At 44.0% G+C, this 26,068-nt stretch overlaps 1 protein-coding gene across 1 annotated transcript in view; it reads right to left on the reverse strand.

Moving 5' to 3' along the window:
* Positions 1-648: 648 nt before the first annotated feature.
* GOLGB1 (golgin B1) overlaps positions 649-26,068 on the reverse strand; it is a 40,084-nt gene continuing 14,664 nt past the window's right edge. The window contains exons 11-24 of the mRNA XM_066551122.1: positions 25,903-25,999; positions 22,724-22,797; positions 20,912-20,999; positions 20,094-20,161; positions 14,219-19,185; positions 11,457-13,407; positions 9,848-10,026; positions 8,477-8,642; positions 7,241-7,372; positions 5,287-5,445; positions 5,057-5,154; positions 4,277-4,411; positions 2,685-2,790; positions 649-2,315 (exon numbers count right to left, since the gene is read on the reverse strand). Coding sequence (XP_066407219.1) covers positions 2,181-2,315; positions 2,685-2,790; positions 4,277-4,411; positions 5,057-5,154; positions 5,287-5,445; positions 7,241-7,372; positions 8,477-8,642; positions 9,848-10,026; positions 11,457-13,407; positions 14,219-19,185; positions 20,094-20,161; positions 20,912-20,999; positions 22,724-22,797; positions 25,903-25,999 — 8,355 coding nt within the window. The 3' untranslated portion in view covers positions 649-2,180. The remainder of the gene's footprint in view (positions 2,316-2,684; positions 2,791-4,276; positions 4,412-5,056; positions 5,155-5,286; positions 5,446-7,240; positions 7,373-8,476; positions 8,643-9,847; positions 10,027-11,456; positions 13,408-14,218; positions 19,186-20,093; positions 20,162-20,911; positions 21,000-22,723; positions 22,798-25,902; positions 26,000-26,068) is intronic.

The raw sequence follows: 26,068 nt of genomic DNA on the forward strand, positions 1-26,068 counted from the left end.
AAAAAATGCATGGGCCTTAAGGAAACATACTTTGCTTATAATCCTTGCTCCTGTTAAACACAGTGGAATTATCTACAGCCTTACAACAGCCCAATGCTGGCTTTTGTTCCAGCAGTGGTAGGGGGCTGTAGTAGTGACTATGAACAAGGATACCTGGTTTTGGCCACAGAAAGTTGGGACAGTTGAACTGTCCCATCTGAATGACCAGCACATTCTAGCTCACTGTTGCCGACTTCTGTCTGTCCTGGGGTTACACAACTCTAACAAGGTGCAGTGTTCAGGCTAATGTGGAAAAACAAGCCAAAAGAGGTATTGTTTTACTGGAATCACTTTCACGATGCATGCAATGGTCTGGGTTGGAAGGGATCTTAAAATCATTAGCTCCACACATCCCTGCCATGAGACATTGCCCATTCAGGTGCTATTTCCTTATTCTGTCAGCTGAAAAAGGCTGAACAAGAGGTGAGATAGGGAAAAAAGGTCATCACCTAGGCATTCCCATTGTATAAAGAAACAGCTTGTGCAGTGATCACACAAGGAAGGCAGTGCACACAAAGGAGAGCTGCAGTCCCACCGTGTCCCACAAGGCGTGCTGATACAGCAGCACTACACCCTCCACTTGCAGTTACATGGCAATGTTACACAGACTCCATCTGAAAAATAAACTTTATTATACATACAGGAGTTCTTACCCCAGGAAGATATAGACAAACTATTTGGTCATTGAATTTGACATAGTTAGAGGAAGTTCACGCTGATAATCACAGACAGTCCACAAGAGGATATCTAGTGCCAGTGCTCTGGACCTGCCAGAGATCCAGCTGGTTCAGCTACCAGTGAAATCAATCCACCCTCAAACAGGCTTTCTGCACTGGCTAGAGCAGCTTAGTTTACCACCAATATCAAAAGAACTACCTCTTTCCCATGGGAAAAATGTGACTGTTAATGCTCTACTGAGAGGCAGATAGGATTCTCCTGGCCAGTATTCTGAATGAAACGACCACTCAGGATCTGGCAGCAAACGCCACTGAACTTCCTTTGCATTCAACATTCTCCTTTTGGAAGAGGGCAGTCTCAAACCCAGGAGGTTTTCAGAAAACAAATGGAACTATATCCATATTTCCATATATCATAAAAGATTCAGTCCATTTGCATCATTTGATTTGGGTCCAAACATGCCCCAACACCAGCACCAGCTTTCTACACCAGAGGGTTCTAAAACCAGAAGGTTTTAGAACTCTGGCTCCTTCCTCAGCACAAGGGAGAGAGTTTATTTCTGGAGATTCTGCGTTTGCTTTGGGCCCACACAGCACATTATGCACCCCTTCAACACAGCCTGTGCAGGTTCAGTTTCGTGACGAGTATTTAGTGGATGAGAAGGCAGGAGCAGGGCTGCTCTACTAGAGGTAAGGCAGCACCTTCCATCATAAGAGGTGCACAAATGCTATAAATAGGAGGATTTTTAACTTAAGAGCTAAAAGGTTTCATGTTTCCTATTCATTTTAAATAACTAAACTACTGGCATTATTTTACAGACTTGTCAGGGCAGACATATGACTGATTTTAAATGGAATGCTCACCAGGGCCAGATATACTAATTTTGGCCCTTCTTCAACAGGAGATGCAACTGAGCAGGAAACATGATTTTAAAATTCACATTCCTTAAAGTGCCCATAACTTCCTTAGGATATGCATTTCAGACAGCTCTGAGCCATGGAGCAAATCTAAGGGGTGGGAGAAAGGGAAGACAGTTCTCTTATATCCAGCTACAATGTTCTCCCAACCCCACTTATGGATTCAGCCTAAGAGGGGGAAGATTGTGCAGTTGTAGAAATGCTGAAGAACTGCAGCAACTCAAGAGTATTTTTCTTATTCCTACTGCAGCACAATACCATCTAAAATGAGTGGTACAGCTTCCAGGTACAGGAACAGATGCTGTCCTTGAGGCTTGCAGCACAACCCTGGCTCAGAAAACGAACCACTCACATAGAAACACCAAGGGAAGGGCAGATCTCCTGGGAGCAGCTGCCCCCAGCACCAGCACTGGCAGCAGGGGCTGGGGGCAGCTGCTGCTTCAGGGCTGGTTTGGGAAAGGCTGCAGCTGGGACAAGTGCTGCCCTTCTGTGAGGGCGTGCAGGCCCTCAGCATGCACAGGGCTGAGGAAAAGCTGCCACTCCTGTTCACAGGTGGCCTGTGAAGCACAGGAAGAGCAGGACATGGAGAGCAAGCAGATACGTGGCCACCAGCAGGGGCAAGTGGGCCCGGGAGCGGAAGAGAGAGCGCAACAGGCGTCGCAGTCCAGGAGTACTCCGGCTCTGGAAGAGTAAAGAGAGAGCAGTCACTACAAGGAGTGGCTGTGGCCCCAGCTGCCTTCTTTCAGAACTCTCCAGACCATGGAGATAAGTTTGTTTAAGCTAATGAGCATAAACCTTCCCCAAATTGCTCCACTGTCAGGTCCTAACACTAGGGCAATCCTCAGGAAATGCTCCCCTTCCCCTGCTCTCTGCAGGCTGTCCATGAACCAGCCCCAGCCAGTTTTGTTTCCAGCATGGTGAGAGCAGAAAAACTACACAGTCCCCAACCGATTTATGTGTGTCTACAGAGGAACTCAAGTGCTGTGGGTTCACAGTTTCTTGAAGCAGCTGGGGCTCACATATTGACAGCTGTGAATGTTAAATTCTTACTCTGCTGGAATTATTGTCCATGGAGTCGATCAGCAAGGACTGCTCGTGACCTGGAGTCATATCAATGCTGGCACTTAAGGAAGATGACCACTCACTTGACTGCAACCTGCCACAACAAATATGAAATTCAGTTTTTTATTATGATGCCCCAAATCAACACTGTAATCAAGCTTAGGAAAGAAGGTATTTCTCAAAAAAGGAAACAACCCCTGCAAGCAAACCCTGGTTTCACTTGCCAAGAGCTGGTTCCATTTGAACAGGTCTCATGCCTCCTGAGCTCACATTGAGCAAAAGAACAGGGTGGCCCAGCTAGCAGGAGTCTTTCTTCCTTTCAAGTGAAATTTTATAGTGTGACTTGAAAAAAGCCAGGGCAGATAATACACCTGTATGCTTTAAATTCTATGAAATTATTTTGGAAGCCAGCTCTGGCTGCAATAGTGCTGGTTCTTCCTATTTTCTAGTGACAGAGGCAGTAGTCACATCCTGGAGCTATGGTTTATTAGTGAGATCAGCTGCAGCAGGCTTTTATAGACTTTAATGCCAGAAGGAGCTATAGTTGTCCAAACCTTGTAGCAATTACCAGGGAACTTCATCCAGAATTCTTCCATACAGACCATTATTTTTTGGCTAAATCAGCAAGTGTGTCAGAAGAAAGGCATTGTTTTCATGTAAAAGACTCTACTAGTCCATAACTCCAGTTATTGAACTACCAGGAAATGCACAGCACATGTGCCTACAATCAGGTCATGCGCTAAACCCCCTCCATAGTCAATGAGGAGAATCAAGCATTTTGAACCTGCTGCTCACTGCATCCTCATCCCAACACCTAGTCCAGATCAGCTGCCTTTGCTCTGCTGACTCTCAGGGCATCCATGCAGTGCCCTGAGATGGGCAGAGCCCTGTGCAGTGCAGACAGCAGTGCTGGAGAGTGGGCACGGGGCAGGACAGGGGGCTGGGCTGAAACTAAGCCTGGGAAAAGTGGACAAAAGTCCTTTCTCCTAAGTGTTTAATTGTTTCTCAAGAACCAAATTAACGAAAAGTTGATGTATTAGTGACATTCTTCAAGTCAAAACTGTTTCAGCCATGACAGACAGGTGCTTACTGAGCAGATAAATCCCCTGGAAGCATGAGAATGCCTCTTCAGCCTGCACCAAATTCTCAGTCTCCAAATTGTATTTTCCGGTAGTTAATTTAACTAATTGAGCAAGTTGGCATCTAATTTCTAGACAGAACTTGTCTTCATGTCTAATCATTTGTCTCATCCTATCTGCCTACAATTGAAGGAACAGTAGCCCAGGGAGGTTGTGATGTCTTCCTCTTTGGAGATGCTCAACAGCCATCTGGACAGGGTCCCGGGCAACTGGGTCTAGGCTGAGCAGGGGGCTGGGCCACATGGTCTCTGGAGGCCCCTCAACCTCCACCCCTTCGGACCCCCACCCTCAAGCTTTCTGTGATTCTGCCACAGACACGGTAGCTGTCTCTGTGCCACCAGTGCCATTTGACAGAAGGATATCATGAAGTGCATATGAGAAACAGAGCTAGAACCAGCACACTTCTGTGGTGATAGCGTTTGTTTGCTCAAGCTGCCTCACCTCCTGATCTGATCCTGTGCTGCAAAAAGAGCCTCCTCTGCAGCAAGACGACGGTCCCGCTCTTCCTCCAGCTGCTCCTCCAAATACTTCATATCCTGCTTTATGCTGCTATGTAAGCGTTCTGTTTCAGACAACCTGTCAGAAAGTAACACAGCATATGCCAAAAAAGGCACAAATCATGGACCATTGTGTTTCTATTGTATTCACTGATGCAGTGTGTGAACAGACTCAAATTACCTCCCAGCTCACAGAGGAGACTTAGTCATCTTTACTATATATAAACTATTTGGAAAACATGAGAGAAGATAAATCTCTTGAAGCTTCAGTTTCACATCAGGAAGGAGTTCCTTGCCTCTGTCACCATGGCTCCACCTTCTGAAAATTATTTTGAAAGGGTTTGAGGAATCATGTGCTAGATCTTAGTTTCAGAAGGTTACAAGGAATCCTGTGCTACATCTCAATTCCAGACACAATCTCAGTCTACAACCCTGAGACCAGGACCATTGATATACTTCAGCAGCTACTGAGGATCCAAGATGCTGGTTTGGCTGGCATTGCTGCTCTATGTTATCCTTGTGTTTTTTTGAAGCTCTAATCCAAAGAGATAACTAATGACAGCTAGTAAGTGCATACAACAGTTCCCCCAAGTCCACAAGATCCTAGTGTGGGACTGAGTTTTCCCAACACTCTGGTGCAGATTAAAGGCATCAGGCTCATCACTAGCCTCAAGGCCTCCACAGGACCAACATCCCCACCCCTGTTTTCTCAGACTTTCTTTACCTCAGCTGCAGCTCCTGCAGTTCAGGTGTGTAAGTGCCTCTCTGTGAGTCATTCTTTTCTTGGGGTGCTCCTGGAGCAGCATCTGTTGCAAACAGCTCCTGAAAGAACACAGGAACATATTGCAAACTGCACTGAATCAAGAGGACACACAACCACTACAATGCTGGACAGTTCACAGAGCCACTTGAAGTGAGCTTTTCCCCTCTGTGCAGCAAGCCTGGCCCCCTTACCATGCTCTTGTCTGCAGCCTGCAGCTCCTGGAGCTGCCTCTCGAGCACCAGGCAGCGGTTCAGGACCTCGCTGTAGTGCTGATGGCTCTCATAGGTGCCCCGACTGCTCCCTCGGAGCTGGAGGGAGAGGGCATTTTTCTCCTCAAAAACCTGAGATAGCTGAGAAAAGAATACAATCAGCAAGCAAAGAAATTGATTTTGTGAAAGCAAAATTGTTCTCTGTCTAGTTGAGGGTAAGAGTTCTCTTAAGAACATATAACTGCCACGCTGCCAATCACTAATGTCAAAAGATCAGTGACAATCCCCAAGAGTAGCTTGTGGCAAAGGCTTCTGCAACAGGAGTCTCAAAACATCAAAGAGATGTACAGAATACTACACGTCCAGAAAAAGATTTCTAAAGTGCTGATATTGACCTAAACGTTTCAGAAATATCATCAGTGAATTATTATTTTATATTCTCATTTTCTCCTTGAACACAGCTCTCTTTCTGAAGATGAATAAATTCTGGGTCTTCCATTTCAGTGTGGGAATTGACCGATTGTGATTCTGCACTGAAATGCAGGAAGTTTCAAGCTGGCAGGCAGAAGTGAAGATGATGAGCTCGCCTTCCCAAGGAGGGACTTCCTTCAGCAGCCCAGAAAGCAGGAGGCTAGGAAGTGCTCCTGGCAATAGACATGGAACCTGCAAAAAACTTTCTTCATACGGTCTCCCTCTCTGGTCCCTTTGGCCTTCATCTCCCCCATTCAACTTCTTTCCCCCACTGTCCCCTCCATCTGTCCTCTCTCCTCCCCTCTCCCCTTCTGTCACCTCTTTTTTTCCTCCCCCCCTTCTCTCTTCCTTTCTCCCGTTGGTCACCTGGGAGAAAGGGCACTGAATGGCAGTGGCAGAAAAGCTGCTGGTTCAGACCCTGTCCCTGAGCCTGGTGGATGGGATCTGCCTGAGGCCTGGATATCCTTCTGCTCCATCCAGAACAGCTGTCCCACTCATGGCTTCCCTCTGCAGTGCTCTGGCTCTCACAGCTGGCAGATAGACGTCCTTCTGGTCCATAGGAACAGCTGTCCCCCTCATGGCTTCTCTCTGCAGAGCTCTGGCTCTCACAGCTGCTCACTGAGGGAGAGCAGTGCAGGACATGGGGCGTGGGCTCTGCTGCTGTGCCAGCCCTGTTCAGCAGCAGTGAATCCATCACTGTGATTCTAACACTGCTTTTCTGAGAGATGTATTTCTGATTTTGTGTTACTTCATTGAATGCCTGCAAGGACATATTGTAATAAAATCCCAATATTACCAGGTGGGACATGCCTGGGCTCATCTGACCCTAGCTGCTGGGCCAAAGGTGGCAGCTGTGGTGTTTCACCTCAGAGACACCTTTGGCTGGCTGGAAGTTGCAGTTAGGCACTCGGAACAAGTCCAGGCATGGTAGAAACTCAGTTTACCTCTGGTGGAAAGGCTCCAGGCTACGTGAAGAGGAAAAGGAGACGGATTCTGCAGAGGGTTTAATCCAGAATTTATTCCAGAGTCACATTTGTCTGAATCTTGGTAACAGCTCCACAGAATCCTGACCGCATGGTCTCCGTGTCTTTTAAGCTCGGGGGCAGGGGGCGGGAAGGGGCAGGTGAGCCACCAGCCAGGTGGGAGGGGGGGAAGGCCCAGGGGACAATGACACTTGGACAGGCCAATGACCCCAGGGCTGAGGGGCATCTTTTGAACTTTTGCCAATCACACGAGGCCCTGCTGGAATGATAAGACTGACTGACAGCACTTAGCAAGGAGGCAAGGGGGAGGGGAAGGGAGAAGGTATTGCCACACCTGGGAAACTACTGGGATAGCTGAAACAGGAAATGGCATCACACTGCAACAAGGACAGATTCATTCCTGCTTCCTGAGCCCTATTCCACCCAAACCCTCCCCACATTCCTTGTCCCTGACTGCAAGCAAGTATAAGATGTATCAGTACCTTGCTGTTTAACTGCTGAATTCTGAGCTCTTTCTGGTGCAGTTCTTTCAGACTGTCACTTAGCTGGGCCTGGAGGTGTTTCATCTCTGCTTCTAGGCTTGAAAAGTCCCCTTTCAGGACTTCTGGAGAAATCTGCCAACGAAAGAACAATGGAAAATATATTGCTGATGTGACAACTCGCTCTTGTGTTTCTCCTCTCTTTTCAGTATTCCAAGGTCAAACCTAACATTATTAATAGACCTGGAACTTGATCTGCTCAGGCAAAAGAGCAAATGGGGAATAAACAGAAATATCCTAAAAGCCATCTGAAAATACAGTCAGGAAAGATCACCAAACTTGCACATATGATGGGTCCTGCTCAAAAGTTGACTTAAAGCTGTTTGCAACACAGGAAGAAAAAAAAAGGCACACAAATGAGAAAAGAAAAAACAAACAAACCCCTGAAGTAATGTCCACACTGATCTAATCAACAAAGACCAGAAGGCCAGCACTGAAGAATCCTCCTGGAAAGCATCACATGAACATTGTTCAAGCGTTTGCTTTGCATATATGCATGGGTGTATCAAGGGATAAAGGAGATTTGCTGCCCCCTCCACTGACATAAACCACTGGGACCCTGCAGACATGGGTGGGAGAGTTCTGTCTTGGCTCTGATGCACTGCACTGTGCATGCAGCCTTCCCTAGACAAACAAAATACCAAACACATTCCACTCCGCTTTTAGGACTGTATACAGGGGGAATAAGAGAGAAGGTGCAGTGTTCAAGCCTCAGCCTCTCTGGACTTGAACCAGGATTGTAGATCCCTGTTACAGTAAAAACAGCAAGAAAAATTCAATGGAAAACTTAAAAATGAAGATCTGACATTAAAATGTGAACTAAGACAGAAAATCTTAGATTTAAAGACAGTGCAAGAGGGCAATTCTAAACCAGCCAGAATTCACACCTGAGAAGTTCCATGCTGCTCCAAAGGACCCAAGGTGCCTAGGAAGCCCTGTCTCTTTTATCCTCTTTCTTGAAACACTGGAAACCAGGAATTTAATGAAGAGCACTTAAGGGTATGCCATAATTTCTAGAACTTCCAGTGATGCAAGTTAGAATGTTGGTATTATCTTTGGAGGCCTCACAACCACATCCAGCATTGCAGTCTGCAGGAGCTGGGTACAGGCAACACATCCTCTTCTGGTTGAGTTTCAAGCTTCACATTTCCAGTAAAGAATCTGTATCTTTCCACCCACCTTGCTTTGGTGCTGTTCCTCTACGGCTTGAGCCTTGCTGAAGGGCAGCCTCATTTCCTGTGTGATCCTTTGTAAATGGCTCAGCTCCCTGTCCTTCTCTGCAATGGCCATCAGGTACTGCTCCTTCATGCTGCTGCTCTGCTTTTCCCAGGAGTTCTTCTCCTGTCTGCCCAGCATAAACAAGGGAAGTTACAAGGAAGTTGCCAGTATGACTTAGGATGACCAGTACCCAGCTAAGAATGAGCCAAGGGTGATTCAAGCACCACCTCTTGCTGGACACGAAGTTTTATAACCAAGCCAAGCCAAAACAACACACTTAAGTACAGGAACCTTAAAAGCAGGTTTAAGGAAGTTTTCTGTATTTGGTTGAACCCTTTGGATTGTTCCATGCTGTCCTAGGGTGACTTTTTCACACTTTCTGTGTTTCTGAAGATTGTTTTGATCTCACTCTATGGAGTTTTGTCAAGGAAGTCACTGGCAATGCCACTTGTCCCCATAATAATTTCTCTGCACCAGACCCACAGTGCCACACCAACCTGAGGCCATCACTTCATGTACAATGTGTAAAAGCTGCACAGGAAATAAAACTCCTGTTCTTTTGTCAGGATAAATAAAATTTGTAAGATGCTTCAAACTTTATGAGATCTGCAGTGTTAATTTGAGGGTCAGAGTGGGGGTAGGGGGGAGAGAGAGAACTACAAGTTTTTATATCACTCTGGACAAAGAAAAGCCATAGACGTTTCCACAAAGAAAATCCCACCCTTTTCATTCCAGCCTCAGGCATTCTTAAATGGATCTCTGAAATATCTGAAAGCATTTCTCCCTGTTTTCAGAACAGAGCATATTTGTCTGACTAGTTTTAGTCCAGTTGGAGAAGACAATTTTACTAGACTTGAATTACAGAGTTAAAAAGAACAAACTAGAAGACATAGAGCAAGTGAAAGATAGGATTAGACAGCCATACAAAATTAGTATGCTCTAAACTATGCTATCAGTGGGATAATAAAGGGTGTTCAGCAGCAGCTTGGAATGGAGAGTACTGTGATCATATACATAAATTCCAATACAAGAAACAGCCTCAGTTTCCTCTCCAACAGATGATACTGACCACCGCTGGATGAAGGAAATAAAACAAAAACATCCCTGATCTATTTCACACAGGCATTGACCTCCAAGCTGCTGGGCTGTAATTCTGAGGCAGAAGCTGGGTGAGGGAATCCCAGGTCCTCTCCTGGCCAGGGCAGGCTGCTCAGTGTCACCTGTGCCAGGTGAGGTTCTCAGCATTCCCTCCACCTCTGCCCACAACCGCCCTTTGAGAGAAACAAATACATCGGCAACGTCGCCAAGGCAGGAAGCAGACAGACAGCTCACCTGAGCCGCTGGAGCTCCTGCTGGTACACAGCTCCTTCCTGCCTCAGCTGCTCTTGCAGACGAAGCTGTTTGTCTGCCTCTTGCTCCCACTGCTGCAGCTGTGCCTTTAGGCGAGAATTCTCAGCAGCTTCCACCCCAACAAGGATGTATTGCTGCTGCAGATTCTCCAGCTCTCTTACCTGTGATTAAAGAGAAACATCATTATGTGACAACTGAGCAAGCATCAGATTTAATACTTAGAACTGTTTAAGAGCATTTCTTACTGTGGTGTCTGGAGGGAGAAAAGGGTGACATTCAGATGACAGAGGAACTAAAAACGGAATCAAATACAGCAGTGTACTAAAAACTGCTCAGAAAAAAGCCCTCAGACAATTCTACTGGTAATGAGGGCAGTGTGTTTTGAGCCCTCCCATGAAGATGTGAAATACACTAACAAAAAGACTCCAGACTACAATAATAATTATCTTACTCAGAGGAAAACTAAGTGACACAGAAGGAGCTGGTTAAGCGTAACTCCTGGAGTTGGTATTTACGGTAAACCAGGAAACTGATAAGTAAAATCCTTTTGGCTCTCCAATTCCAGTCAGGCTATAATTAGAAATAAGTTGTTGTTACACATGCATCACTGCAATTGTTTTTGAAGACAAGAAGACATGGCTGACTCTGGAGACAGGACAGTGCTCAGTGAGTGGCAGTGGGACATGACTGTCAGAGTTTGTCTCCTGACCAGCAAGGAGACCTCTGGAAGTTGCTGGGCTGCACTGTGCCAGAGACCATACAAACACAGACACATCCAGTGTGCAGGCAAGAATGTCAGAAGGAATCTGCAATGTCTTGTATCTGCTTTGAAAGTCAGATGCCAAGAGGAGGAGGAAGCTCAAGCCTTTGTTCTGGTCTCTTAGAAATCTAAGGCAAATCAAATGAGCTGACACAGATGTGAACTACGCAGGTTAACAGGGACCTTATTCCCATGATTTCATATTTTAAACCAAGCTAACAGAGAAACCACCCTTGGAAGTTAACAATAGAATCACAGCCTCCCTGCCAGAGAAAATAATACAGATGGCCCATACCAGATTCATGGGGTCTGATGGAGCATGCCCACAAATGCTAAGGTCATCGGGAGGCAACTCCATTACCTTTGAAAGGTCATGGTGACCCAAGAAGTTCCTGAAGACTGGAAGAAAGCAAATGTCATCCCTACCTACAAGAAGGGCAAGAAAGGAGAATTGTGAACCTGCAGTCTGGTCAGCCTCATCTCCATCCCTGGGAAAGTGAGGGAGAAACTAATTCTGGAAACCGTTTCCAGATACATGAAAAAACAGGTTGGCCAGAGAAGCTGTGGAATGTTTACTTATGGAGATATTAAAAATGCAACAGGACATTGTACAAGCAGCCTATTCCAGCAAGCCTTGTTTGTGCAGGGGAGTTGGACTAGAAGATCTCCAGAAGACCCTTTGAATCTCAACTATTCTGTGATTCCATGAAGATGCAGCCTGATCTATGCATCACATTGCAATTATCAGAAGAGCGCTGAATTTTAAGACTTGAAGATCCAAACCTCCTCTGGTGCTTAAAATAAGAGCAGGAAGAAAGAACATGGACTTACTACTCTGTCTCTGTCACTCTGCAAGGAGGCCAGTGCCTTCTTCAGACTCTGCACTTCCAAAGCAGTGGTGGAAATGCTCCCTTCTGCTTGTTGCTTCACTTCTTCGATCTTACGCGTTTTGTCCAACTCATTCAGCAGACGGTCTCGGTCATTCTGCAGGCTTGCCATAGCCTTGGAGAAGGATTTGACTTGGTTGGAAGAGCCTTCCAATTCCAAAGATAAGTGGAGAAGCTCATCATCTTTAGCTCTGAGCTGCTGATTAAGTTCCTCAATCTGGGCCAAGAGACCTCTTTCATCAATAGCCTTCTGCAGTTCTGTCAGCTCAGACCTGACCATATCTCGGTCCCTGACAGTGGAACATTGCTCCTCTTGTAGCTGACCCATCTGTTTCTGAAGAGTCTGCACTAGACTCTTCTGTTCCTCTAAGTCTGTAGAATATTTCTGTTTCAAAAGATGAAGCTCTTCATTGGCCTGGTCTCGGCTATCCTGAAGAGAGCTCATGGACCTCCCAAAAGACTGAATTTGAGCTCTGAGATCTTTGTTTTCATCTTTGACTTCAAGCAATTTCTGTTCCATTTCCATCAAGTCCCGTGCCAACTCTGCTACTCTCTCTTCAGCTGTCTCGGTTTCGTTCCTCATTATCCCTGCGTCGTGATGCAGGTGCTTCAGTTCCTTCCGAAGCCTGTCCTCAGCCTCTCCCACTCTCTTGGCTGCATCCCTCTGAACACAGTCTAGATCCCCTTCAAGTTCTCTTATTCTTTTTTGGGAGAGGGAAAGCTCATGATTCAGTTGCTGTACCTCTTTCTCTCGAGCCTTCAGTTCTGCCTGACACTCCACGATGGGACTCCCCTCATGTAATGCTGCCATCTCACTCCGCACCCGTGACAGAGAGGACCTAAGAGTGTCAATCTCTTGAGACATACTGGCTTTATCCTCTCTTAAGGCTTCCATGCACTTCCTGAGGTCATCCTGAGTATGCTCAGACTCTTTCAGCTGTGTTTCTATGGTTGCCTTCTCATTTTCCAGAGTTTGGATCCGCTGAAGCTGTGTTTTGAGAAGTTGCTTCTGTTGGGAGTCTTTTATTGAAATTACTTGGTTAAGGTCTTCTCTGTAGCGCACCAACTCTGCATTCAGCTTGGCATTCTCAGAGTTGAGGTCATCCATCTGGCCATGGAAACTTCTAATTTCTTCCTTGAGTTTGTTGTTTTCAGCAGCAGCCTCTTGAATTAGCTGGTCTTTTTCCAAGATTATACCAAGATGGCGTTCCTCGAGCTGCTTGTAGTCCCTCAGGATGCGGTCTCGGTCGTCCTGCAGAGATGACATGGACTTGGTGAAGGAGTCCAGTTGTGCCTTCTGCTGCTTACTTTCTTCTCTGCTTATCTTCATCTTTTCAGTGAGATGATTGAGTTGGTCAAGAAATTTGTGCTTCTCATTTTCCAAGGCTTTTTTATTGTCTTCCTCCTTACTTAGCCTGCACTCCAACTCTTTCATCTCTTCAGAATGTTGCTGCTGTAATTCAGCTAGAGCAGCCACTACTGCTTCTTCTTTGGCAGACAGCAAACTCATGATCTTTTGATCTTTGGCACTAATTTCTTCATGCAGCTTATTTGTTAGGTCCTTGGAAGCCTGCAGGTCAGCTTCAAGCTGCTCACAGTTGAGTTTAAAATTCTGGATACTCATCTCTTGTTGCTTGATCACAGTCCCCAGCTCTTCCCTGGCCAGCTCACATTTGGTGAAGGAATTCTGTAAGTCAGCAAGCTGGTCTCTTAGGCTGCTGATTTCTGACTCCAGCTCCTGCTGTTCATTCTGAGACTTGCTGTACAGTTCCTGAGACCCTTCAAGCTGAGTCAAAAGCTCTTTTTTTTCCTCCTGCAACATTTCACATGTCTTTTGATGATGCTGAATCTCCTTCCTGAAATCAACCTCCCAGTCTTTCTTGTTGCATTCCAGCCTGAAAAGAAAAGATTAAGTTGGTCAAAAATCCACAAAGTATCTCAGTATCTAAAGCCACACTAATTCTGTTCTTATACTAATTTAGAAAAGCCACAGAATTTGTTTTAATTAAAGAAAGCAAGCTAGAAATATATCTCAATGTAAAATTCAAGATATCTTTTAAAGTTCTGACTGTACTACTGCCTTAAAGGGGTGGTGGCAGGGGAATATATTCTTTTAAAGTTGTTCATGTCAATACTGGAAAAAGTGTTCACTTAAACACTGGATGTTATCACCCCCTGTCATTACATTACTTCTCTCAATTACTTCTCTCGTCCATTGTAGCTAACAATAAAAACAACTCCATGCCACCCCACAATGAAATTGCTGTTCTGGCACCTTTAATGTCCATTTAATGCTTCATCATACAAAGATACAGCATATATAAAAAAACATTTTACTCATTTTAGAATGGTTCGGTTTTGAAATTTGGAAATACACAGCTGTATACACATTTTGATAGGTTTCCATAGCTCCATCTTCCCCACAAAATTTATTTTGGGACTAAATTGGAATTACGTATCCCAATGCTCTCTTGACTTCTCAGTGCAAAAACTCGGTGCAAAAGAAACTCTTTAATTAATCTGAAATTTGAAATACTCTGGAGAGTGTTCAGATGGTGAGTGCTTGCCACAGAGAACAGATTTAACACAGGTATCCTAAGGACATGAAGAAGGACTATTGTAGAGTGATCACCTCATGTCCTTGTGCAGATAACAAATGCAAAGTAACCTCTTCCTGACAAAGCTCCCCTGACACAGCTTATTTACCTGGATATTTGAGTCTGGAGTTCCTCCACACGCATGGTCATTTGTTTCACCTGGTCCTGTAGCACAGTACAAGCTTCCTCTTTCCAACGTATTTCTTCTTCCTTCTTTTGAATAGTTTCAGTGAATTTCTTCTCCCATGTTTTTGATTCATCTATCACTCTATCCCTATCATCCTGAAGAGAAGACATGCTCCTGGTGAAGGCTGCAAGCTGGGCTAGTGTTTTGTTTAGATTGCCTTCCAGTTGCTTGGCTTCTTGATCCTTTGTCTTCAAGGAGTCCTGCAGATCACCAACTGTTGTTTCCATATGGTCCTTCTCTCTCTGCAATGCTGCCAGCTTTGCTTCCATGTTTTTGATCTCCTTTAAGTGCTTGTCTTTTTCCTGTTCCAGTCTTCTCTCAAAGTCCTCATCCTTTTTCTTCATTTGAATTTTAATTTGCTCTTTGTTTGCTTGTAACTCTTCCTTCACTTTGATACTCTCAGCTAAAACCCTTGCTGCCTCACTCTGAGTGTCATCCAACACTACTCTGCAGCGAGCAAGCTCTGCCTGGGCTTTCTTGGTGTCTTCAACTGCTTTAGCTGAAGTTTCTTTGGCTGCTTCTACCTCTTTCTGAGTCTCACTCTGCAGAAATTCCAGAGCTTTAACAGTCCTTTCTAAACTACTGTTCTTTTCCTGGCTTTTGATACAGTCCTTCTGCAGCTGCTTAATCTCCTGCTGTTTCTGTTTCAGCAGTTCTTGAAGCTCCTTTATATGTGTGCTGCTTTCTCCTCTCCAGTTGCATTTTAGCTTTCCTACAAATTCCTTTTGCTTTTCTGAACTTGCTTCGCTTTTCTTCTTTGCCATCTGACTTTTCTCCTCCTCCAGTTCGTGCATCATTCTCTGCAAAGTCTGAAGCTCATGTTTCAGTTGATCATTTTTGATTTGGAAGTCTGTTGCATCTTGCTGATAGTTTCCAATACTTCCATTAAGTTCTGCCAGCTGATTCATGAGCCTTTCTTCCAAGTCATCCTTTTCAGCCTCTAGAGCATCCTTCAGTGCTGTCATTCTGATGAGGTCGTCTCTGGCTTCTTGGACCTTCTGCTCCATCTTTGCTACCGTAGCCTGCAAATCATTCACTTCATGGACTTTCTCTCCCATTTGGTGCTCCAAAGCCCTTTTCTCACCTGCTAAAGTCTCAACACACCTGCGGATGTCACCCAGCTGTTGCTCTGAAGCCCTTCTATTATCTTCCATCTCTGTGATTCGCTTAGTGAGCTCAGCTATTTGCTGTCTGTAGAGACCAGGATCCTCACAAGGTCTCTCACTTTCAAGTGCCTCTTGTTCCAGCTCTGCAGCACGAGGCTCTGGTCGAAAAGATACGTCCACTTGATTTTCAGACTCTTCTGCTGGTGATGGTGTAGCAACTGCCTTATCAGTTTCTTCCTCCGCTGTCTGCTGGGCAACACAGCTGTCTACAAGTTCTCTGCTTTCCTTCAGCTTAGACTCTGTTACCTGCAAAAGGCACTTCAAGTCCACAATCTCTTGATTCAGAGACTCCTTTTCAGCCATTACTGTCTCAAGCTGAGTAGAAAGAGACTGGCACTCCCTCCTAGAGCACTCCAGGTCTTCTCTCAGGCTAGTGTTTGTAAAGCCCTCTCCAGTCCTGTGCAGCTCTCCATTTGTAAAATGCATCTCTGCTCTAAGCTTCTCATTCTCCTCCTCTAGTTCCAGGATCTTTTGTTGCTTTGATTTTGCAAATTTCCTCATTTTCTCCTTCATTTCATCAATTTTCTGTTCAGCTTCTTGTAGCTGCTTATCTGTTTCCTGTTTTTTTGCTTCAGCCCCTTTTAGCTGAATGAAAATTTCCTGCTTTTCCTGCCTAACAGTTTCCAACACGCGCTGAATTCGCTCAGCCTCATTACTCACATTCTCATATGACTGCAGCAGAGTTTCATATTCTCCCTGAAGCTCCTTGTATTTCTCCTGCCACTCAGAACTCTCAGTGGCTTGAAAGCTCTTCAACGATTCCACCTCCTTCTCCAGCTTCTCCTTCTCTAGAACAACTCTATCCAGAGTAAGTGTAAGGTTTTTACAGCATCCATCAAGATTCTGATTTTCTCCAAGTAGCTTATCAATTTCTGCAGTAATTTTTTCTCGCTCTCCAGTGAGGCAAGCTAACTTTTCTGTTAAGGTATCTGTTTCTTTAACATGGCCACATATTTGGCTTTCCATATTTGTCAGCTTGACAGAAAGACTGTCAATAGTAATTTTAGCATTAGCCAGCTCTTCTTTTAGAGATTTGCTCTCCTTTAGTGCCTCTTTTCTAGAGATAAGTGCTGCTTGCAACTTTCTCTGCATTTGATTCTTCTGCTTAGCTGCTTCTGCATTGTCCTCTTGCTTCTCCTGAATTTCAAGCATCTCTGTTTGTAGTCGCTTGTTTTGTTCCTCATGCACCTGAGCCTGAGCCTCCAACTGACTACACAGTCTTTGGACTGATTCCTCTTTTTCCAGCAACTGTGCCTGCACATTATTGAGAGTGTCACTTTTCTCCTTTAACTGCTGGCTAAGGAATTCAATTTCTTCATCCTTTTGGTGCACAAGAATTTTCAAGTCTTCCAGACTGGCCACTCCAGAAATTTTTCCTTGATTCTCCTCCAGTTCTGTCTGAAGACTTGCTCCCTTAGCTTCAGCTTGGTCGGAGGTTCTCTTCAGCCCTTCTATCTCTACAAACAACTGCGCTATGTGCTGTTGCAAATCAAAGATTAATTCTGATTTGTGAGCAAGCTCCCTTTGCATATGGCTGACACTACATTCCAATTTCTCTTTCTCCATCTGCAATTTGTCAAGGTGTTTTTTCCACTCTTCCTCAGAAATATCTGCAACTTGTACAAGCTTGTTAATTGTTGTATCTTCTGCTTCTATGCATGAAGAATCCAACCCACCTTGACTCCTAAAAATACTCTCTGCTGATCCTTTCTGCTCTTGGAGCTGTCTGAGCTGAGCCTGGATACTGTCTTTCTCTTTGCTTTGCTGATCAAATTGTTCTTGCAGGATGTTGTAATCATCTTTTTGCTGTTTCAATTGTTCTCTGTGATGCCTGTCTTTTTCTTGAGCCTTTTTTATAGTGTCTTTGCGAGATATGAGAGCTTCTTGAAGTTTTTTTTGAAGTTGTTCTTTTTCTTGTTCAAGAACTGAAATCTTTTCTTCAAGTGCAGACTTTTGTTTTTCTTCCAGATTTGTACCTGCTGAACTATGTTTCTCATTTTCTTCATCATCTTCTGGGCTTTCGTTGGTTTCAGTTACTTTGTCAGGAATTGTCTGATGCTCCATGATTTCATCTTTAAAGATTTCATCTTTAACTGAAGCAGTGTTTGCCTTATCTTGCAAGCTTTGCCTCATTTCCTCAATCACTGCCTGCAGTCGTGCTTCAGTAGTTTCTTTTTCCTTCCGGATGCTCTGCAGCTCAGATTCCTTTTCAGAAAGCAGCTGAATTAGATAGTCCTCCCGGGGCTGGTTTTCAAGACCCATTTCTTTGCTGATCATGCTTCTCATGTCTTCCTCCCCTGCAGCTGCCTGAGCCACTGAGGTTTCTGATTTTTGTTCTCTACTCAGTTGTTCTAATTCATTCTCCAATCTGGTTACCTTCTTCAGAAGCTCCTTCCTGTTCACAAATACTGCTTGCAGCTTCCGCTTTACTTGCTCATTTTCTTTTCTCAGAAGTTCAACTTGATTTACTAATTCCTCATTTTCTTTACTCACTGCTTCTGTCTCATTCTGCTGCTTGGATACCCCACACTTCAGACATGTATCTTTTGCTCCTATGTTCTGTTCTTTTTCTTCCTGGGATTTTAATAACAGACTTGTCTGCTCCTTAAGACTCTTCAGCTCATTTCCTAGAGCAAATTTCTCTTCATTCAGCAGGACCATTTTCTCAGACATGCTGACACTGATCTCTGCCATCTGTCGGTCCTTTTCCTGCAAGGCTTGTTGCAGGTTCTCTATAGACCTGGTGTGCTCAGCAACAAGCTGTTCCAGGCTTGCTGCCTCGTGTCCCTTTAAGGTTAATTTGTGGGAAAGCTCTTCCATCTCTGCTGTATTCTTCCTCAAAAGTTGTCCTAGATCAAGTACTTCACATTCCTTTGTCTCAACCTGGCTTCTCAGATCCTTTAGTTGTATGTCCTGGTCAGAAAGCTGAAGTTGTGCTTCATCCAAGTCCTTTTGCAAAGCTTCAATTTTTATATCCTTGGATTTAAATTCATTTTTAAGGCTCTGGATTTGCTCTCTTAGAAGGCTGCTTTGACTGTCAGACAGTCTCTGCTTTTCTGAAAGAGCCAGCTCTTCCTCCAGTTGCTTCACTTGCTCCTTCAGTTCTGTTATGGTAGAAAGTTCTTTGGCCTGACACAAGAGCTGATCTTGTTCATCAGTCAAAACACAAAATGTACTGTCAGGATCCTCTGTTTTTTTCCTGTATTCCTCAGCCAACTGGTTTAGCCTATTTATTTCTGCACATTTTTCTCCTAGTTCTTTCCTAAAGGATTCTTCTGATTTCTGCAGAATTATTTGCAGTTCTGTAATTTGGTTTTGTAACTTGATCAGCTCTTGAGACTGAGAGGTGCCAGGGCTTCCCTGAGGCTCATCTTGGAAGCTGATTCCATTTTCCTGAAGAAAGCCAATTTTCTGTATTTCTGCTTCTTTCAGTAGTAAGACACTCTGTGTATCTGAAGCCTTCTGCTCCTCCCTCTCCAGACACTGTATCTGTGAATTCTCTTCCAGCTCGTTAGCTTCTGTTTGGCTGCCTGCAGAAGTTTGGCCACTGGGGCCCTTGAGCTGGCTTTTCAGAAAACTTATTTCTTCTTGGGCTTCTTTCAGTTCCAGCAGCAAAACTGACAGCTCCTTCTGTTTCTCCGCAGCAATATAGTCTAGAATTCCAGGTGGACAACTTTCCTCAGTAAACTGCTTGCTTCTATTGGTAAAGACATCTGTTCTTGCCTAAAAGAAAATAATAGGCATCATTTTTCCTTTGAATCTTGTGAAAGGGCCACTTCTGGAAGTATCTGCTTTCCACGCTCCGTAACTGTCTCAAGCTGGCTTCTGCAATAAATGGCAGCCCTGCTAATAACAGGGGGACTCTGTCTTGGCAGTGGGGGTGGACTCAGTGACCTCCAGAGGTCCCTTCCAACCCCAACCATTCTGTGATTCTGTGACTCCCCAGGTCACTTCTGCTAATTTCAGTTTCTGAAGTTGCAGCATGAAAGATTCTGGCTGCAGGATCAGACCATAACAACAACTTCCTATTCCCTTTTCCCCCTTCTCTCCTGATTGCAAGATAGTCTAACTCTGAACTGTTTAAGTTCTCCTGTGATTCTAACAAGCCCTCTAGTGTACTTAACCACTCACATTTTCATGCCATCCTATTCATAGCCTCTGAGTAAGGAGGTTTTTGTCCCCTGTTCAATCTGTGCATTTAACATGGCAAAGAAGCAGGATAGAAACCCATATTCCAATCTGTGTCCATGCCCAAAGTGAAAGCACTAGACAAAGCACCTGTAACAAAGTACTTGGCTTTTTCCAAATTACTATTTTTAAGTTTCTTACCATCCCTCAAACCAGATTACAAAAGAAAAGCACTCAAAATCCTCCCCAGACAGCTTGGATCAGCAGCCCACCAATAAGTCAACGTGCTGCACTGTAAAGACTTGGAGGGCAGAAACAGTTTATGGGGAACCATTAAAGGAGACCTGCTCTTAAAAAGCCTGCTGTCATAAAGAAACAACCACTTTAAGTCACAGGAAATTAAAAAGAGACAACTCTTTGAGGCTTCTAAACTAAATTAAAGTTTTTGTATCTGCAAATGCGTACAATACTGAGACCAAAAGGGTTTTGGACTACGTTTGTACCTCAGAGAGCACGGAAGTGTCACCAAAAGGCTTTTGCATTTCAGAATTCACCAGCTCTCCTGGCACACCTAGTGAGAAAAGGAACACTTGTCACCATCAGTGCAACAATTTGCAGGTAAAGTCAGTAGGTAGAGTGAAGGGACAAAAAATGGGCCCAGAGCCTCTATAGAAGGTGAGAAAAGACCAAAAAAAAAAGAAAAAAAGAAAAAAAGGCAGCAAACCAAGCACAGAAGAAAACAACCCAGAGTTTGAGTCTATGCAGTGCACAGACATCCTGTTTTGGTTTAACTCCAACCAGTAATTCAGACACTGCAGCATGGCTCTGTGCAATCCCCCGTGCTTGCTGCATCACCTGCACACAGCACTCCTGACCCCTGAAGAAGGATGAAGAGCAAAGAGACAAGAGAACCAAGTAACAGACTGGTTTTGACTGCTTTTTTTTTTCCATGTGGGATGTGGCATGGAATTCCAGACACAAAAAGACATTTACTGACTTGCAGAGAAACACACAGTTCTTAATTTTATCTTAATTGTCTTCTGTGCCTTACACATCAATCTTTGCATCTACAAAACACTCCTTCAAACCCTTCTCTCTTTCTAACTTTAGCAACCACTTTTTTTTTCTCTTTGGTATATCCTACCCATCCCACATTAGAATGTTCTTGTCTACGTCATGTAAATATTTTCTGCCTTCTGTAAATTATAATCTTTAGATTCTGACCTCAGAGCACCTCCTTCTAAATAATCTTCAAATTTGTCCCTGAAACTCCTCAAATTTTCACCATTTTCTTGTCACATGCCTTATTCTGTGTCCTCACCTGTAGAAGAAGCGCAGTCTACATAAGAGGCTGGAGCTTCCACAGTCCACAGGTCTTGCAATTTTGCCTCAGCACCAATATTCTTATTCTGTGGGATGAAGAAAAAACACTGAGCTTTGAGCCAGGATCCTGGTATGAGGAGACAGCTCTCTTAGCTGTCTACTGCTCTGCCAGCTCTAAGTAAAACCTATCAGAGTTTGGACACAACTCTGAAGCCTAATGAAAATAAATAAATAAACAAATAAATAATGAAAAGGAGATTGATTTTGATGTTAAGCAATTGACTAAGACATATCTCAGCAGATCAACAGATCAATGGATGCAATGACCTAAACAACTTCCTTCCCACCTTGAGATGGTTTCTCTTCCATCTTCACTCCCTCAAAGGCACTAACCACAGTATCATAACCTTTCACTGAGCACCCAGGCAGAGAAGGTGAGAAGTCACGTGTCTACGCCTCACTGCTCTAGCAGATAAAGAACCTGGAGCTCTCCCAATAAAGTTATGCTAGGCTCTACCACACAAACAAACCAATAACTCCACAAGAACCTTTTCACTGTTAGATGCCTTAACCTGGGTTTGGGTAACTATATTACTTGGCCTAAAGCCATGGGTCAGGTGCACAAATGGTAGGAATAGCTGTCCAAGTATAAAACTTAGATGTAAGCTATTTAGCTGGACTCTTTTTATAATGAAGACATTGAAATGGACAATCCCAGGGTTGTTTCATTGACCCATTTTCAACATTTACCTTGTTGCAGGTGAGTCATATGCTAAGGAACATGTTTTTTCCACTGTCTACAAAGGGGCAGTAGAAAACAGTTCAAATGCTTATATGTGCCTTTGAAAAGCCTGCGTGTGTGGGTGTGTGTGCGTGTGTGCATTCCCACTGATCTACCAGCTCACAGCTTGCAGGCACTTGGAAAGTGGATGAATGACACAAAATGCTTCTCCGGTTCCAAATACCAACTTTTACCTTACTACTTCACAGTAATAAACAAACCCTCTGATAGAGAGGAATGTATTAGATAAAACACAGCATTAATCTTCCCCCTGTGGACAGGATGGGCCAGCAGAGCAGGCTGCAGAGAGCCAGACCTTGCTCTAACTAACAACCAGTTTCACAGCAAATCCTCAGTACAGACACACAGAGGCTGTTATCTCCCTCCCAATGCTGAACAGAAGGCCAAGCAGCAGGTTCCTAACCCTGCATTCTGCCCAACAACAGCCTGACTGCACTAGCACCTGCAGCAGGACACGGCACAGCAGCACAAGGACAGTGCCCACCTGTCCCACTGACGGAGCAGCACAAGGACAGTGCCCACCTGTCCCCACTGATGGAGCAGCACAAGGACAGTGCCCACCTGTCCCCACTCACAGAGCACACAGCTCCCCAGGCAGTCAGCCAGGTGCCCATTAGGGCAGGGGAATGGTTTGAAAGGCATCTTATATAATGACAACCGAGCCTTTGGAATTTTATTTCCAGAGACCCATAGTTCTGCTGAAAAACTAACTCACAACAGGTAGAAAATAGCACAAATGTGCTATTATTAACTATTATTCAATAAATAGTCAAAATAGCACAAATGTGGACCGGATGGATGAAGGACACAAGAAATGCACACAGCTGGCAAAGGGAAACACAGTCTGTTACTAACACAGTACAAGCTGTGTTTGGAAGCTATTTCTGTCTTTCACCATTAATCCAGTTAATAATAACCTTCAAAGAGGATTGGTACAAAAGACCATGACAGCTTAGCTGTTTTAAGGCCAGTCCTTGACCTATTTTATTTCAGCTGCTTTATCATTACCTGTTCTGCATCTTCTGTGACCATCACAGCTTCCTGCTGAGACTCCCGGAGAACAAGTTGCAAATGTGGTATTTCTGAAACGTTCAAACACAAAAAATGTCTTTGAAACTTAAGACTTTGCTTTAGACAGCAACAGAATATTCTTCCAGGAGCTTTTGAGAAAGGACACATGGCTGTTAATAACACTAATGTAGTGGAGATATGTACTGTCATGGGATAATGTGGGTTTGGTTTTTTTTTAGAGGCAACCACACAACCAACATGGTCTTTTTTAAGCAGCTTTTAGAAAAGGACAATTGTTGTCATACAGACAAACTGAAATACTTGAATAGAGATTCAAGTATTAAGAAACATTTTTATAAACAAGAGGAAAGGAAGAACTATTGTAGAAAGATGTTTCAAATTCCATTTGGAAAAAATAAAATGAGAAATTGTTACAAATGTGCAAGAAAAATACATTCTAATTGATCTCAGTTCTAATTAATGTATTAGGTGATGGCTCAGCTTTTTAGCATAGGAGCCATTCGTAAAGCAACAAATACTGTGTCTTCCCAGAAATACCAATTTAGAAGCATTAAAAAACAGGTCCCATTTTTGTGAACATGTTAACTAGCAATGATGGTATGAAAAATAGGTTAATATATATGCAAAATAAAACTCAGGACCAAGTTAAACAGTTCTCTAAGGGGTACGAATTTCTGTACTTTTCACTTCTGAGCATGCAGTGAGGACACACATACCATCAACATACAGTACAACATTTTCTTTGTTCTCCTTTACACACTTTTCTACATACAATTGATTATACTAAACTGTATTTGCTAAGTACTACAGAAGCTGAGGAAGCTCAAATGAACGTTTTGTGAATTGTAACAATTGGAAGGCAGTCGGTGTTTTCTGTGGCAATGGCTTTCCTTTATTGATCCCTACTCTGCTGCAGTCTCTCCACCGAGTGAACTCCAGACAGCCTCAGACAACGTTCCCTTATGCAGCAGGAGGAGAGACCTTCAATCCCTCCAAAAGCTGCCTCAAGAGGAGTTCAAGGGGTCCATACAGATGTAAAGAGAGTTACAGATATTCTCATCTAATGCACTGCTGAGCCCATGGAAATTAAGGCTGTACAAGGATTTCAAGAATCTTTATATTTCAAACAACAACAGTTTGAAATTTGAAGAGATTTGTTGAGGTCTGCTTGAAAAGCACCAGAAATGACAAAATATAAGGTAACTATAAATCTTTATTTCATTCTTCCAAAGTTAGGAATGGATTATGGTGGCAGTTTTCGGCACCCCGCTTTAATTAAGACTGACAATTTCATAGCACAAAAAAGGAGTAACAAAGTACTTAGAACCTATATAGCAGGCTTAACAGATTTTTTATGCTTCATTTAATATTTTGGTAGTTTTAAAAAGAAATTACATCTCCCAGCATTTTAAGACCAAAAAAAAAGTAATCAAGCATTCAACACACCCACTGGAAACAGAATTACAACAACAAAAGCTTGTTTTGAAGTAAACATGCAGCTAAACATGCACTGGGAAAAGATGCTTTAAGTAACATGACAGTGAAGCTCCGAGTCGCCGCATTTTTTTGGGTGGAATTCCTTTCAGTATAGGGAGGGAGGAGCTGCTTTTTAAGAAAGCTGATGGAAGTTTTCCAGGTACATTTTGGATGTACTCAGATGTAGCTTGGGGCACGATTCCAGATTGAAAGTTGAATTTCTGTGAGGCCTTTCATATGGTCTTCCCAACACCCTTGCTACTGAATTGCTGGCATGGGTTTGACAGGTGGGCTCTTAGCAGGGGTAAGGAACTGGCTATGTGCAAAGAGCTGCAGTCAATGCCTCAACATTCACGTGGGAACCAGCACCCACAGAAGCCCATCCTGGGACTGCCAATGTTCAGTGTCCTGACTGCTGACAGACAGCTGGGGGAGTGCACCCAGGCTGAGCAGCTGATTTTTTGCTGGGGGGATGTGATGCCATCCAGAGGGACCTGGACAAGTTGAGGAATGCAGCTATGCAGCCCTTGTTCACTGTGAGGTTTAGCAAAGCCACGTGCAAGGCCCTACACCTGGGCTGGGGCAATCCCCAGTACCAGCACAGACTGTGGGGTGAATGGATTGAAAACAGGCTACAGAGAAAGACTCCGGGATTCTGGTAAACTAAAAATTGGACAGGAGCTGGCAATGTGTGCCCGCAGCCCAGAAAGCCAATCATACCCTGGGCTGCACCAAAAGAGGTGTGGGCAGCAGGCTGAAGGAGATAATTCTCACCCTCTTCCCAGATTTTGTTAGACCCCACTCAGAGCACTGTGTCCAGTTCTGGGATTCCCCTGTACAAGACAGATGTGAATCTGCTGGAGTGAGTCAGAAGAAACGATCAGAAGGCTGGAACATATCTCCCATGAAGAAAGGCTGAGAGACTCATGCTTGTTCAGCCTGGAGAAGAAAGGCTTCAGAGAGGCCTTATTGCAGCTTTTCAAGAGGGCTGCTTCACCCTGGGCTGCCCAGAGAAGCTGTCAGCTGCCCCATCATTGGACATACTCAAGGTCAAGTTGGATGGGGCTCTGAGCAACCTGGCCTGGTGAAGGATGTCCCTGCTCAGGGCAGGGGGGATGGATCAGATGATCTTTATGAGTTCCTTCCAACCCAAACCATGCCATGATTCTAAACAATGTCTTGAAGTTCATTAAAGACCTGCATCTCTGAGATCTTGGAACAAAAAAAGAGAAAGATGATGTTCTAGAACTGTAGGAATCTGACTTATTGGTGATTATTCCCTATCTTTGAATGACAGGAAGCAAAATTAATCTATTTCTTAAAAATCAAGACATCCTACTGTCATAGTGCACCAGACCCTGAAGTAAACATGTGAGGGAATCAACTGTTTTATAGTAAAATTCCAAGAGAGCTGTGATATTGCTGCTAGCAGGCTACATGACTAGACACTCAAAATCAATGTCATTGTCTGGGGTCTTGTATATGTGGCATATATATGGGTCCCTTACTGTTTCAGCAAAAGCTATCAAAAATATCCTTCCCAGAAGTACCACCTGCAGATTGTCAGCGTTTTGTACTGGGGAAAGCTACCACTTTAGGTCTATCTTTTGTAGAAACTAATTCTAGAAGGATTCTTAAGTATATTAAGAATATTAAAATAGGTAAGGTAATCATACAACCTTCTGTCTTCTGTCTTTCCAAGTTTTCTGTGGGTAGGAATGAAGTCTCATTCTGGTCTTCCTGATCTACTATTTTTTTCTGCGATGCTGATTCATCCTGTTTAAACAGGATGGAGGGGAGAAAGACAAATTTCAATACAATTTATATAAACATATTAGTCTTTGA

Source organism: Molothrus aeneus, chromosome 5, assembly GCF_037042795.1.
Source record: "Molothrus aeneus isolate 106 chromosome 5, BPBGC_Maene_1.0, whole genome shotgun sequence".
Taxonomy (NCBI): Eukaryota; Metazoa; Chordata; class Aves; order Passeriformes; family Icteridae; genus Molothrus; species Molothrus aeneus.